The following is a 12,963-nucleotide window of genomic DNA, read 5'->3' as shown; positions in this document are numbered from 1 at the left end:
ACAGATTTTGAATTTATTAGTGTACTCCTACAGATTCACACAGTGGTGTGCCTTTGTTTGCACCTAGCTCCTGTCTCCATACCGTTGGATCTAGATTCTGAGTCTCTCACTTTGGTTATTCTGGATTGCCTGTTCAGCCAGCTGGTTTGCTGTGAATACCAGCCTGCTCCTATAGGCACATTGGAGTGCCTTTCCATATTGTGAGTACCCTGCACATGTTTTCTGATGTCAGCTGTTTCAGATTCACACATACGGCGCCTCTTTCCTTGTGTTTGATTTTAGTTTTGAAATGTGAAGTTTCTCTTTGGGGAGAAAAAGCTACTGAGATAAATATGTACCTCAAAAGTGACACTAATGGAGTAAAATTAAACTCATATTTCAGACAGTGTTCTCAACAGGACCTATTTGATGGACACATCAACACGGTTATATTAATATACTTTTTACCTCTGTAATTTCCTTGTATCTAAGCCTCAGCAGACTGCCCCCTTATCTCAGATCTTTTGACAGACTTCCATTTCAGGCAATTAGTGCTGACTCTTAAATAACTCCACGTGCATGAGCACAGTGTTATTTATATGGAAACGCATGAACTAACGCCCTCTAGCTGTGAAAAATTGTCAAATGCCTTTAGATAAGAGGCGGCCTTCAAGGACTTAGAAATTAGCATATGAGCCTACCTAGGCTTAGTTTTCAACTAAGAATACCAAGAGAATAAAGCAAATGTGATGATAAAAGTAAAATTAGAAAGTTGTTTAAAATGACATGCCCTGAATCATTAAAGTTTAATTTGGACTTTACTATCCCTTTAAAAGGAACTTGAAACCCCAACTTTTATTTTATGATTCAGATAGAACATACATTTTAAACAACTTTCCAATTACTTCTATAATGAATTTTGGTTCATTCTCTTGCTGTTCATTGAAGGAGCAACAATGCACTACTGGGAGCTAGCTGAACACATCAGTAAACCAATGACAAGAGGCATATATACGTGCAGCAACCAATCAGCAGCTAGCTAGCTCCCAGGTCCTGAGCCTACCTAGGTATGCTTTTAAAAAAAGGATACCAAGAGAACTAAGCAAATTAGATAACAGAAGTAAGTTGATTAAAATTGAACAATTATTGTATAAACAATTTGCACATCTAGGGAAGTATCCCCACTTTCTATTCTGTATACATTGTTACCAATGTCCTGGAAATAAGCTTCATTTAGCAGCAAGTCAAACCTATCTTCTGCCGATAAGCTAACGAGCTCAAAGCAGCTGTCCAGAAGGGTTCGCTATGGTTACGTTTTTGTAGCTATGGACCCAGTTTACAAGAAATAAAGGTCTTTTAAATCTATTGGAGGCCGGAAATTGCATGAATTGTGTACTCGCTATGGTTAAACACAGTACTGAAGCAAAACATATGAGATATGGTATATCTAATTTACATATCTTACCCAGAGTTCTGTGGTGCATTGGAAACTATGTATACAGAATACTTCTGGGGGAAAAGCAAGCAGGGATACTTGCTTAGATGTTCTAATTGGATATACAATAATAATATGGCTCTTACTGTTATGAAATGGAGGGTTTTAATCTCATCCTTTTATCTCCACCATAACTTAAAAAGAAAATTGTATCACGAAAGACAAAAATTTGGGATGCATGCAACTTTATGCTAAAATTTGCCAAATTTATTTTTAGCGTTTGCTGCACAAATTATCATTAAATCAATTTATGATAAATGATGCAATTAATTTGTGCTTTGATAGCTTAAATAGGGACGTTAAAAAGTCTGTTTTATTGTTGTAAGAAAAAAAAAAGGGCAAAGCACTAAGTAGTTGCTTATACTTAATAGAAATCATTGCAATATGTATTATTAATCTATTTAAATGGATTTTACATTTTATATATTTTTTTACTCTTTTGTGCTTCCTGTCACAGCCCTACAAGGAGGAGGCTGCCTTTTGCAGGAAGTTTTATCTTAGCCTGATGTCATAACACTTCTAGGCAAGTGAATAGATTAGATAACAGGGAGTCAGATGTGCTCATGCTCAGAACGGACAGAATAAAAAAAACTTTTAGGTTGCTCTTATCACACTGGGGGCAGAGGCTACACTGAGAATTTATAAGTGCTAATTTTTCAAGAAAACAAGCAATTTATTTGCTGGGTTTTTTTTCTTAAAACTTTCTTTTTAAACTTACTTTAAATTTAACATATTTGTCTTTACCAAAGGAGCGCTGTTTAATATCCTTTGAGTGACATTTATAACATTTCAATTTATAAATCTATCCCAACAGGTTACTCCATAATGCCATAATGTATTTAGAGAACACTGACATGAATATGCTGACTTTTTGCAAGAAATATATATATATATATATATATATATATATATATATTTATATTATATATATTGTATCAGCACCCCTAGTTTAATAAATTTCACAGTTCTATATACTGAGATAAAATATTGTGTGTCCTGTATAGGAACACACTTCCCAGTATAGTGCACGGATAAGGGTATTGATTTAATATACAAAAACAAGAGAGAATGTAGACCCTATTTGTCCAGCACCCAACTATGTCAGGAAAATTATTATTTTAGACAAAGAGAGATTTTTAAGTCAATAATTAACATACTATGTAGACATGCGTGATTTCAGAATTTTTATATATCATTTGCAGCATTACAACAAATCATAAGCATGACCCCCAAATATCAAGCACAAAGTCCACAACCCGGGTTGTTAGTGGAAATTAGTAAGTTAGTCCGTTAATCTACCGGTATTGGATAAATTCAAATGCCTTCATATGGCATATTTGTAATCCCAAACGTATTGGAAATCAACGTTAATGCAGGAGCCGCACCAAGTCAGCAGTATTAACACAGCAGGTGTAACTTGTATCTTCGCACTCTCCAATGCTAATTTGTAACTTTATCACTTCCAGCAAAAAAATGGCAACTTTTCATACCACATTTAAACTCGCTGTGACAGCTCTGTGTTGTGTGTGGAGACAAAATAAACAAGTACCTGCTTCCTCTGTGTTTTGATAGTCACATATCACGGTGCCATATCTACCTGCTCGTTGCTTCCAACTGTTTCGATACCGACCGGGTTTGGATTCATCACCTTTGCTTGATCCTCCGCAGTTTTTCGGCTCTTTCAGTGCATCCGCACGCCTTAACCTTCAGCGGAAGTATGACTCTCTTGGGAAATCAGCTGTTGGACGGTGCTCAGCTGTTGCACCGCTCCAACCAAACAGACAAGCAGCTACGCGCGTTTCACCCGGATTCCATTCGAATGGAATCCGGGTGAAACGCGCGTAGCTGCTTGTTTGTTTGGTTGGAGCGGTGCAACAGCTGAGCACCGTCCAACAGCTGATTCCCCAAGAGAGTCATACCTCCGCTGAAGGTTAAGGCGTGCGGATGCACTGAAAGAGCCTAAAAACTGCGGAGGATAAAGCAAAGGTGATGAATCCAAACCCGGTCTGTATCGAAACAGTTGGAAGCAACGAGCAGGTAGATATGGCACCGTGATATGTGACTATCAAAACACAGAGGAAGCAGGTACTTGTTTATTTTGTCTCCACACGCAACACAGAGCTGTCACAGCGAGTTTAAATGTGGTATGAAAAGTTGCCATTTTTTTGCTGGAAGTGATAAAGTTACAAATTAGCATTGGAGAGTGCGAAGATACAAGTTACACCTGCTGTGTTAATACTGCTGACTTGGTGCGGCTCCTGCATTAACGTTGATTTCCAATACGTTTGGGATTACAAATATGCCATATGAAGGCATTTGAATTTATCCAATACCGGTAGATTAACGGACTAACTTACTAATTTCCACTAACAACCCGGGTTGTGGACTTTGTGCTTGATATTTGGGGGTCATGCTTATGATTTGTTGTAATGCTGCAAATGACATATAAAAATTCTGAAATCACGCATGTCTACATAGTATGTTAATTATTGACTTAAAAATCTCTCTTTGTCTAAAATAATAATTTTCCTGACATAGTTGGGTGCTGGACAAATAGGGTCTACATTCTCTCTTGTTTTTGTGTATGTGTGTATATATATATATATATATATATATATATATATATATATATATATACACACACACACACACACACATTTATATATACACATATACACACAATATATATATATATATATATATATATATATATATATATATATATATATATATATATATATATATATATATATATATATATATATATATATATATATATATACACACATACACACATATATACTGAAGACTTTCTTGAATACCAAAACCAGTCTAAAAACCACTCCTCTGAATTCATAATTAATTCAAGTGGAATAAAACTACGGAGATGATTTGTGGAAGTGAAATCCATAGGGTAATGAAATTAGAAGAAAAAAAAAGGAAGGCTGTTAGTTTTCATTTCTGCATTTTGACTTGTACTCCACATTAACGTAACCACCGTACTTCCAGAGAAATCTTCATACGTTTCCTCAAACATCACAAGTAAAGGCAGAAATAAAACGGACTTCTCTAATGCTCAGCTGTAAGTGTGTAGTATAGACTATATTCAGAGAGGTGCGGACAAATAATCCCAAGACAAAGGGGTAGATTTATTAAGAGGCGAGCGGACATGATTCGCTATAGCGAATCATGTCCGCTCTACCTCGCTAAATGCCGACAGCACACGCTGTCTGCATTTATCATTGCACAAGCATTTCTGGTGAACTGCTTGTGCAATGCCACCCCCTGCTCACTGGCGGCCAATCGGCCATTAGCAGAGGCAGTCAATTATCTGATGTTATCGGATTGGGATGATTTTAATCCTTCACCTTTTGTTAAGAAGTAGCGGTCTTATGACCGCTGCTTCTTCCGTTTCAGGCAGACCTAAAACAATGGGGCTCCGAAACAGCATCCACTGCTTGAAGTGAATGTAAATTTTCACGAATGAAAGCCCCGTTTTTAAAAATACTATTAAAAACAGGGGCACTTTCATTCATGAAGTTTACATTGCAGCCGTTTTTTAAAAATACTTAACTTTTATTCCTTGAAAGCTTGGAACACTGGAGCAGCGATCCCCCATCCCCCCCCCACCCGGTCATCTCTTCTTACGTCAGAAATGACAAATCCGGCTTCTTCCATTAATGGCTTCCCCCACCAGAGCAAACATTTCCTGAGTCCGCGCCGTGATTGGAGGAAGCCGGATTCGTCATTTCTGACGCAAGAAGAGACGACCTAGGGGGCGCGGGAATCGCTGCTCCGGTGTTCCAAGCTTGCAAGGAATAAAAAGGTATTTTTTAAAAAACAGCTGCAATGTAAACTTTCACGAATGAAAGTGCCCCTGTTTTTAATAGTATTTTTAAAAACAGGGCTTTCATTCGTAAAAATGTACATTCACTTTAATAACCGGACCCCAAAGCGTGCTATTTTACAGCAGGAAATACAATCACACTAATAAGACTTGAAAAAACAAATCTCACCATGTAGCTTTGGAATAAAATGAGTATTTAGAAGCACAACACTAAATCTATACGGATTTTTGCTCACCCAGAGGAAGTCCCGGTAAGCGTAGTAGTAAAGCCAGTCGTGTACCACAACGTTCCAGGTTCGGTAATAGTTGGAAAAAGATGTTGAATTCCACCAGTCCTGATATTGTAAAAGGTGAATATTAGTTACAGTCACAAAGGAATTAGCAGTTTACACAAAGAAGAAAAAAAAAAAAAGGACACAACATTAATATTAAGGAATTAATAGACAGAACAGGCAATTTAAAGAGACTTTTCCATTTGAAAAGCAAACCTACAATGCACTACTGGGCGCTAGCTGCTGATTGGTAGCTACACACACACACACACATATACGTCTCTTGTTATTCGTTCACCAGATGTGTTCAGCCAACTGCTCTGGAGCTGATTTTTACTATGCGCTTAAGTCATTTGCAGAAGTTAAAAAACAGACTTATAACCAAACAATAGTGAAATAATAAAATGCTATAAGAAAGCGTTTTCTTCTTAATCTTTCTATGCCCATTTGTAATATTCTTTTGTTGTGTAGTTTCTACTGGTCATGAACAAAATAGGCATAAAAGGTTACAGGATCGCTTTATGAGGTTGCAGATTTAACTACACTACTGCATCTTTTACATGCTAGGGTCACCATCCCAGAGCATAGAGCGCTGATGAATAGTCAGCATGCACTACGTATACATTGCGCACATACACAATCAGCAGCTTTTCAATGATCCTTACACTGGTACCAGAGGTGGTACAGTGACAATATCAGCACTATGAATGCTTCATTATATCTAGCATATTTAGTGTTTAATGTCCCTTTAAAGAAAAGATTAGGCTGAGAATCAGTTGTTTCAATAGTGGCAAAAATAGTGTAAAGTTTTAGTGTCTATAAAACAATGGGAGCTGCCATGTTGTAACTTAGGTTACCTTCTCTGCTGTGGCCAATTAGGGACAGTTATAAATAGATCACTAGAGTGTGCAGCCAATGGCTGTGTGGAATATAACAGTGTTCTGCGGTGCCATTTCTAACAGGAGCTAAAAAGCTCAAACTTTCATAATGGAATTACAGGAAAAGGGGACAACATAAAAAATTAAAGTATATTGCAAAGTTTTTTATATATATATATTCACAATTTATATTACCATCTCAAAGTGTTTAACTTAAAGGGATGTTGTAGTACCAAAATGACAGGCTCTAATTGATTAGAGATTGTATTTTTTTGTGCTGCTCACCCTGGAAATCTGTGTATAACGAGATATATAGATATAGATATATATAGTCCCACTAAGGAAACAGCTGAGTATCCAATTGGCAACCACAGCCCCACTTCAGCTTGGAAGCAGCAATGATTGTACTTTATTTTTGTGTTTGACCCCGTTGAGGTTGTTTTTGCACTATTTAGTTTGCAACTTTGTTTAAACATTACACATTCTACCGAGTAAAATCCTGTACATTTTGCTATATAAATGTCCCTTAAACTGTTTAAAAGAGACTGCAATGTCATTCTGTGTTATTTGCAATGTCAGTGGACAAATGTAAAGATATACAAAAAAAATAAACCCACAACTTTACAAGTACAAAGTTATGAGACAAAGTACATGCTTGCACAAGGGACACGCATATAAATGTCCCACCCAGACAGGGCAGACAAATTAAATAAATGTATTCTCTGGACATTAAGCTGGACAATGCTGCTTTTAACCAAAATATCGGACACTATGTCCCTTTGTTTACACCACAGACACAGCACACAGTTCAGTCAAGGATACAGAGATAGTTAGCGGCTATAACTGGTCTTGTTACCTTGTAAAACATCCGGTCTGCAAAACGCAGCATCTCTGCAAAGGCATTGAGCCAGCAATGTAAGAACGCAAAGAACGCCAGGAACAGAATAAGTACACCTGAACAAAACAAGAAACAATATTAAATAATGATGTCCAACAATTACTCTAAACTTCAAAGCTCTATTGACTTTTAAAAGCTCACAGAGTTTAAGTAGATATTACCTGGGAGAATGGAGTTGAAAATACAAAGTACCAAAACTCTTAAGCTGAACGGCTCCTGGCTAATGTTGTGGAACAGAGGGATACAGAGGCGGACAAACACGTAGTATGCGTAAAAGAGGCAGCCAAGAACCTGTAAGAACAAAACAGAAAAACCCTCTTACACATTGTTTCCTCTACCCTGAGAAAAACTAACCATCAGCTAGATCTGCACAGGATCAAAACACTGCATTCGTTTTCTTGTAAGGCTCTAATTGAATTGGTCCATGCTTCCTTAAAGGAACAGTAAAGTCATAATTAGACATTCATGATTCAGACAGAGCATACAATTTTAAACAACTTTCCAATTTACTTCTATTTAATTTTCTTCCTTCTATCGGTATCCATTGCTAAAGGTTAATCTAGGAAAGTTTAGGAGCAGCAAAGAACCTAGGTTCTAGCTGCTGATTGGCATATATATATATATATAGATAGATATATAGATAGATAGAGAGATAGAGATAGAGATATATATATATATAGATATAGATAGAGATATATATATATATATATATATATATAGATATATAGATATATATATATATAGATATATATATATATATATATAGATATAGATAGAGATATATATATATATATATATATATATAGATATATAGATATATAGAGATATATATATATATATATATACATATACATATATATATACACACACATACACATACATACATACATACATACACACACACACACACACATATATACATATACACACAGAGAAAGTCCAGCACTCACTTACAAGATCTCAGCTAAGATTTGAAAGCAAAAATGGAAAGGTTAGTTACCACATTTGGCCACATGGGACAAGCCCAGGTACCACATCAAGGTCCTTTCCAATACCTGGGACCCTAAAACAGCCACACAATGCAAGCTCTCAAATCCAAACAAACTGGGAACAAGGGAAGGGTGCACAGGCTTATGTAATCACCCTAGACATATACAAAACACGGAAGGGGACTGCACTCATATACCGGACCGGGTACACATCCCATGACCCTGTAACATGCTCAGCCCTGGGTGCTCATGGGCACTCACAGGATGCTGAGCTGTCCCCAGAGTCACAGGCAGTTAACCACAGCTTCCTGTGAGTGCCCGTGAGCACCCAGGGCTGAGCATGTTACAGGGTAATGGGATGTGTACCCGGTCCGGTATGAGAGTGCAGTCCCCTTCCGTGTTTTGTATATGTCTAGGGTGATTACATAAGCCTGTGCACCCTTCCCTTGTTCCCAGTTTGTTTGGATTTGAGAGCTTGCATTGTGTGGCTGTTTTAGGGTTCCAGGTATTGGAAAGGACCTTGATGTGGTACCTGGGCTTGTCCTATTTGGACAAATGCGGTAACTAACCTTTCCATTTTTGCTTTTAAATCTTAGCTGAGAGCTTGTGAGTGCTGGACTTTCTCTGTGTGTTGTAATAATTTGTTTTGCAATTTTCCCTATGGTTCTTGCACCCAGACCTGTCTGGGGTTAACTGCCTGTGACTCTGGGGACAGCACAGCTTCCTGTGAGTGCCCGTGAGCACCCAGGGCTGAGCATATTACAGGGTCATGGGATGTGTACCCCGGTCCCGTATGAGAGTGCAGTCCCTTTCCGTGTTAGGAGATTATATATATATATACATACACACATATACATACATACATATACCCCGATTGTCATTGGCTCACCCAGTTTGTTCAGTTAGAAACCTGTAGTGCATTGCTGCTCCTTCAACAAAGCATACAAAGAGAATGAAGCAAATTTAATAATAGAGGTAAACTGGACAGTTGTATGTTCTACATAAATCATGAAAGAAAAATGTTGGGTTTCATGTCCCTTTAAAAAAGGGACAGTGTATCCTATATTTTCATCCCTTTAATTGGTTCAAAATGATCCATTTTTACCTACTGGAATGTATTAAGTTGCTTACGAATGGCTCCTTTACCTTTATATCTGCATTTTGAAATAGCTGATTTTGTCAGTGTTATCCCTACATATGCTGAAAGTTTCTATGCTCAAGTATTGAATTATTATTATCAGGTATTTGTAGAGCGCCAACAGATTCTGCAGCGCTGTAAACATAGTCAGTGTACAGGATAGCTTTTGTAGGGGTCAAGTGGGTAGAGGGCCCTGCCGAGAGAGTTTCACTGTTGTAGTCGGCTCTTATGAAGCGATCTGTAAACAGCTGGGCCCATAGGCTTACAATCTAAGGGGTTCAAGGGGAAAGCAATGGCGTTAGGAAAGGTTAGTGTTGGTTCTATGCATCCCTGAATAGTAGAGTTTTTAAGGAGTGCTTGAAGCTGTTAAAAACTAGGGGAGAGTCTTATGGAGCGAGGCAGGGAATTCCACAAGATGGGGGCCAGTCTGGAGAAGTCCTGTAAACGGGAATGTGAGGAAGTAACAAGAGGAGAGGAGGAGATCCTGAGCTGAGTGAAGGGGACGGGAGGGAGAGTATCTAGAGACAAGTTCTGAGATGTAGGGGGGAGCAGTGCAGTTGAGAGCTTTATATGTCAGGGTGAGGATTTTATGTTTAATCCTAGAGGCAAGAGGAACCAAGTGAAGGGATTGACAGAGAGGTGCAGCAGATGAAGAGCGACGAGTAAGGAAGATGAGTCTGGCAGAGGCATTCATAATAGATTGTAAAGGAGCTATGCGGCAGCTAGGTAGACCAGAGAGGACGGAATTGCAGTAGTCGAGGCGGGAAAGGTTGAGAGAGTGGATTAAAATCTTGGTTGTATCTTGTGTAAGGAAATGTCTAATTTTAGCAATGTTTTTAAGGTGGAAGCTGCAGGCTTTAGCCAAGGACTGGATGTGAGGAGTGAAGGAAAGATCTGAGTCAAGTGTGACCGCAAGACATTGGGCGTGCGGGGTAGGGGTAATGATGGAATTATCAACAGTTATAGAAATTTTGGGGGTGGAGACATTGGAAGAAGAGGGAAAAAATAAGGAGTTCAGTTTTGGAGAGATTTAGCTTAAGGTAGTGAGAGGACATCCAAGATGAGATATGAGAAAGACAGTTACTGACACGGGTTAGTAAGGAAGGAGGTAGGTCTGGTGCAGAGAGGTAGATTTGGGTTTCATCGGCATACAAATGGTATTGAAACCCATGGGACTTTATTAAGGAACCTAGTGACGACGTGTAGATTGAGAAGAGAAGGGGACCAAGGACAGAGCCTTGAGGTACCCCAACAGAAAGTGGTAACGGGGCAGAGGATGCTCCGGAGAAGGCTACACTAAATGTACGGTTAGTCAGATAGGAAGAGAACCACAAGAGAGCTGTGTCACAGATGCCGAAGGATTGGAGGGTTTGGAGCAGAAGAGGGTGGTCAACAGTGTCAAAGGCTGCAGACAGGTCAAGGAGGATAAGCAGAGAGAAGTGGCCTTTGGATTTTGCTGTAAGTAGGTCATTGGTAACCTTGGCAATTGCTGTCTCTGTAGAGTGATGGGAACGAAATCCAAATTGCAGTGGGTCAAGAAGAGAGTTTAGTGTAAGGAAATGGGATAGACGTGCGTAAACTAGCTTTTCGAGGAGCTTTGAGGCAAGAGGGAGTAGGGAAATAGGGCGGTAATTGATAGGGGAGGTTGGATCAAGGGAAGGTTTTTTTGAGGATAGGTGTGACCAGTGCATGCTTTAGAGATGAGGGAAATATACCAGTGCTGAGGGAGAGGTTGAAAATGTGTGTGAGTATTGGGGTGAGGGTAGAAGAGAGGGAGGGGAGTAGCTGTGAGGGGATGGGGTCGAGGGGACAGGTAGTGAGGTGTGAGGACAGTATAAGGGCAGAAACTTCATCCGCATTAACAGGGGCAAAAGAGCTGCATTTTTGGATATCTGGGTTTTGGGTGATCGTGAGCTTTTGAGGGGGTGGGAGATTGGAAGTATGTTGAGAGCTGATTTCACTTCTGATGGAGTCAATTTTGTTGTTGAAGTGGCTTGCAAAATCTTGAGCTGAGAGAGAGGTTGTGTTAGGAGGTGGGGGTGGGCGGAGAAGAGTGTTGAACAGACGGTTAGGGTTAGAGGAAAGAGTAGAGATGAGATTAGAAAAATATTGTTGCTTATAAAGATTAAGGGCAGAATAGTAGGAGTTCAGGATGAACTTGTAGTGAAGAAAGTCAGCTGAACTCCGAGATTTCCTCCAATGTCGCTCAGCAGTACGGGAGCATCTGCGTAGGTATCGTGTCAGAGGAGTATGCCAGGGCTGAGGATGAGAGTGTGGTTTCTGAGCTAAGGTTGGAGGGGCCAGAGTGTCAATGACCGATGTAAGGGTGGAATTATACTGGCAGATAGATTGGTCAGGGCAGGAAAAGGAGGTGATGGATGAGAGGAGAGGTTTGAGAGAGCTAGCGAGCTGATGCAGATCTAGTGACTTAGTGCTTCTGTGAAGTTTGGTGTGAGGGGTAGAGGGAGGGGGAGTTGTAGGTAGGGAAGTGATGTTGCAAGTTAGGAGATGATGGTCAGAGAGAGGAAAAGGGGAGTTTGTTAAATTTGAAAGAGTGCATCGATAGGTGAAAATCAGATCAAGGGAATGACCATCTTTGTGAGTGGGAGAGTCAGTCCATTGTGACAGGCCGAAAGAGGAAGTCAGTTGAAGAAGTTGTATTGCAGAGGAGGTATTGGGATTGTCAAGAGGGATGTTAAGATTTAATACAGAAAAGCTGTGTAAACATAACCAGCAGAAGAAATTACACTCCCAGTAGAGGTGGAATCGTCTACTCATTGAGAGAAGAGTGCTGTGCCATGGGCGGCCAGAGGCTCTGACCCTCTTTTTTTTTTCCCCTCTACAAACTCGTAACTAAAAATCTAGTTTATTTTAGTGATGGCAAATACAAGCTTTTTTTTTTTTTTTTTACTCTTGGATTTACCATCACTTAAAGGGACAGTCTAGGCCAAAATAAACTTTCAGGATTCAGATAGGGCATGTCATTTTAAACAATTTTCCAATTTACTTTTATCACCAACTTTGCTTTGTTCTCTTGGTATTCTTAGTTGAAAGCTTAACCTAGGAGGTTCATATGCTAATTTCTTAGACCTTGAAGGTCACCTCTTTTCAGAATGCATTTTAACAGTTTTGCCCCACTAGAGGGTGTTAGTTCATGTGTTTCATATAGATAACACTGTGCTCATGCACGTGAAGTTATCTGGGAGCAGGCACTGATTGGCAAAACTGCAAGTCTGTCAAAAGAACTGAAATAAAGGAGCAGTTTGCAGAGGTTTAGATACGAGGTAATCACAGAGGTAAAAAGTATATTAATATAACAGTGTTGGTTATGCAAAACTGGGGAATGGGTAATAAAGGGATTATCTATCTTTTAAAACAATACAAATTCTGGTGTAGACTGTCCCTTTAGGCTAAAGCAGTTTATTTTGCACAGAAAGTGCAAGTCTGTGTGATTGTTCTCTAGGTGA

At 39.2% G+C, this 12,963-nt stretch overlaps 1 protein-coding gene across 1 annotated transcript in view; it reads right to left on the bottom strand.

The window, feature by feature from the left end:
• Window positions 1-12,963, bottom strand: part of SOAT1 (sterol O-acyltransferase 1) — a 71,102-nt gene that overhangs the window by 17,327 nt on the left and 40,812 nt on the right. The window contains exons 11-13 of the mRNA XM_053693929.1: window positions 7,531-7,660; window positions 7,328-7,425; window positions 5,558-5,656 (exon numbers count right to left, since the gene is read on the bottom strand). Of these exons, the coding sequence (XP_053549904.1) occupies window positions 5,558-5,656; window positions 7,328-7,425; window positions 7,531-7,660 (327 nt within the window). The remainder of the gene's footprint in view (window positions 1-5,557; window positions 5,657-7,327; window positions 7,426-7,530; window positions 7,661-12,963) is intronic.

This window comes from Bombina bombina, chromosome 10 (assembly GCF_027579735.1).
Source record: "Bombina bombina isolate aBomBom1 chromosome 10, aBomBom1.pri, whole genome shotgun sequence".
In the NCBI taxonomy this organism is placed as follows: Eukaryota; Metazoa; Chordata; class Amphibia; order Anura; family Bombinatoridae; genus Bombina; species Bombina bombina.
Note: the sequence above shows the minus strand (reverse complement) of the source record. Positions and strands in the feature narration are given on the sequence as shown.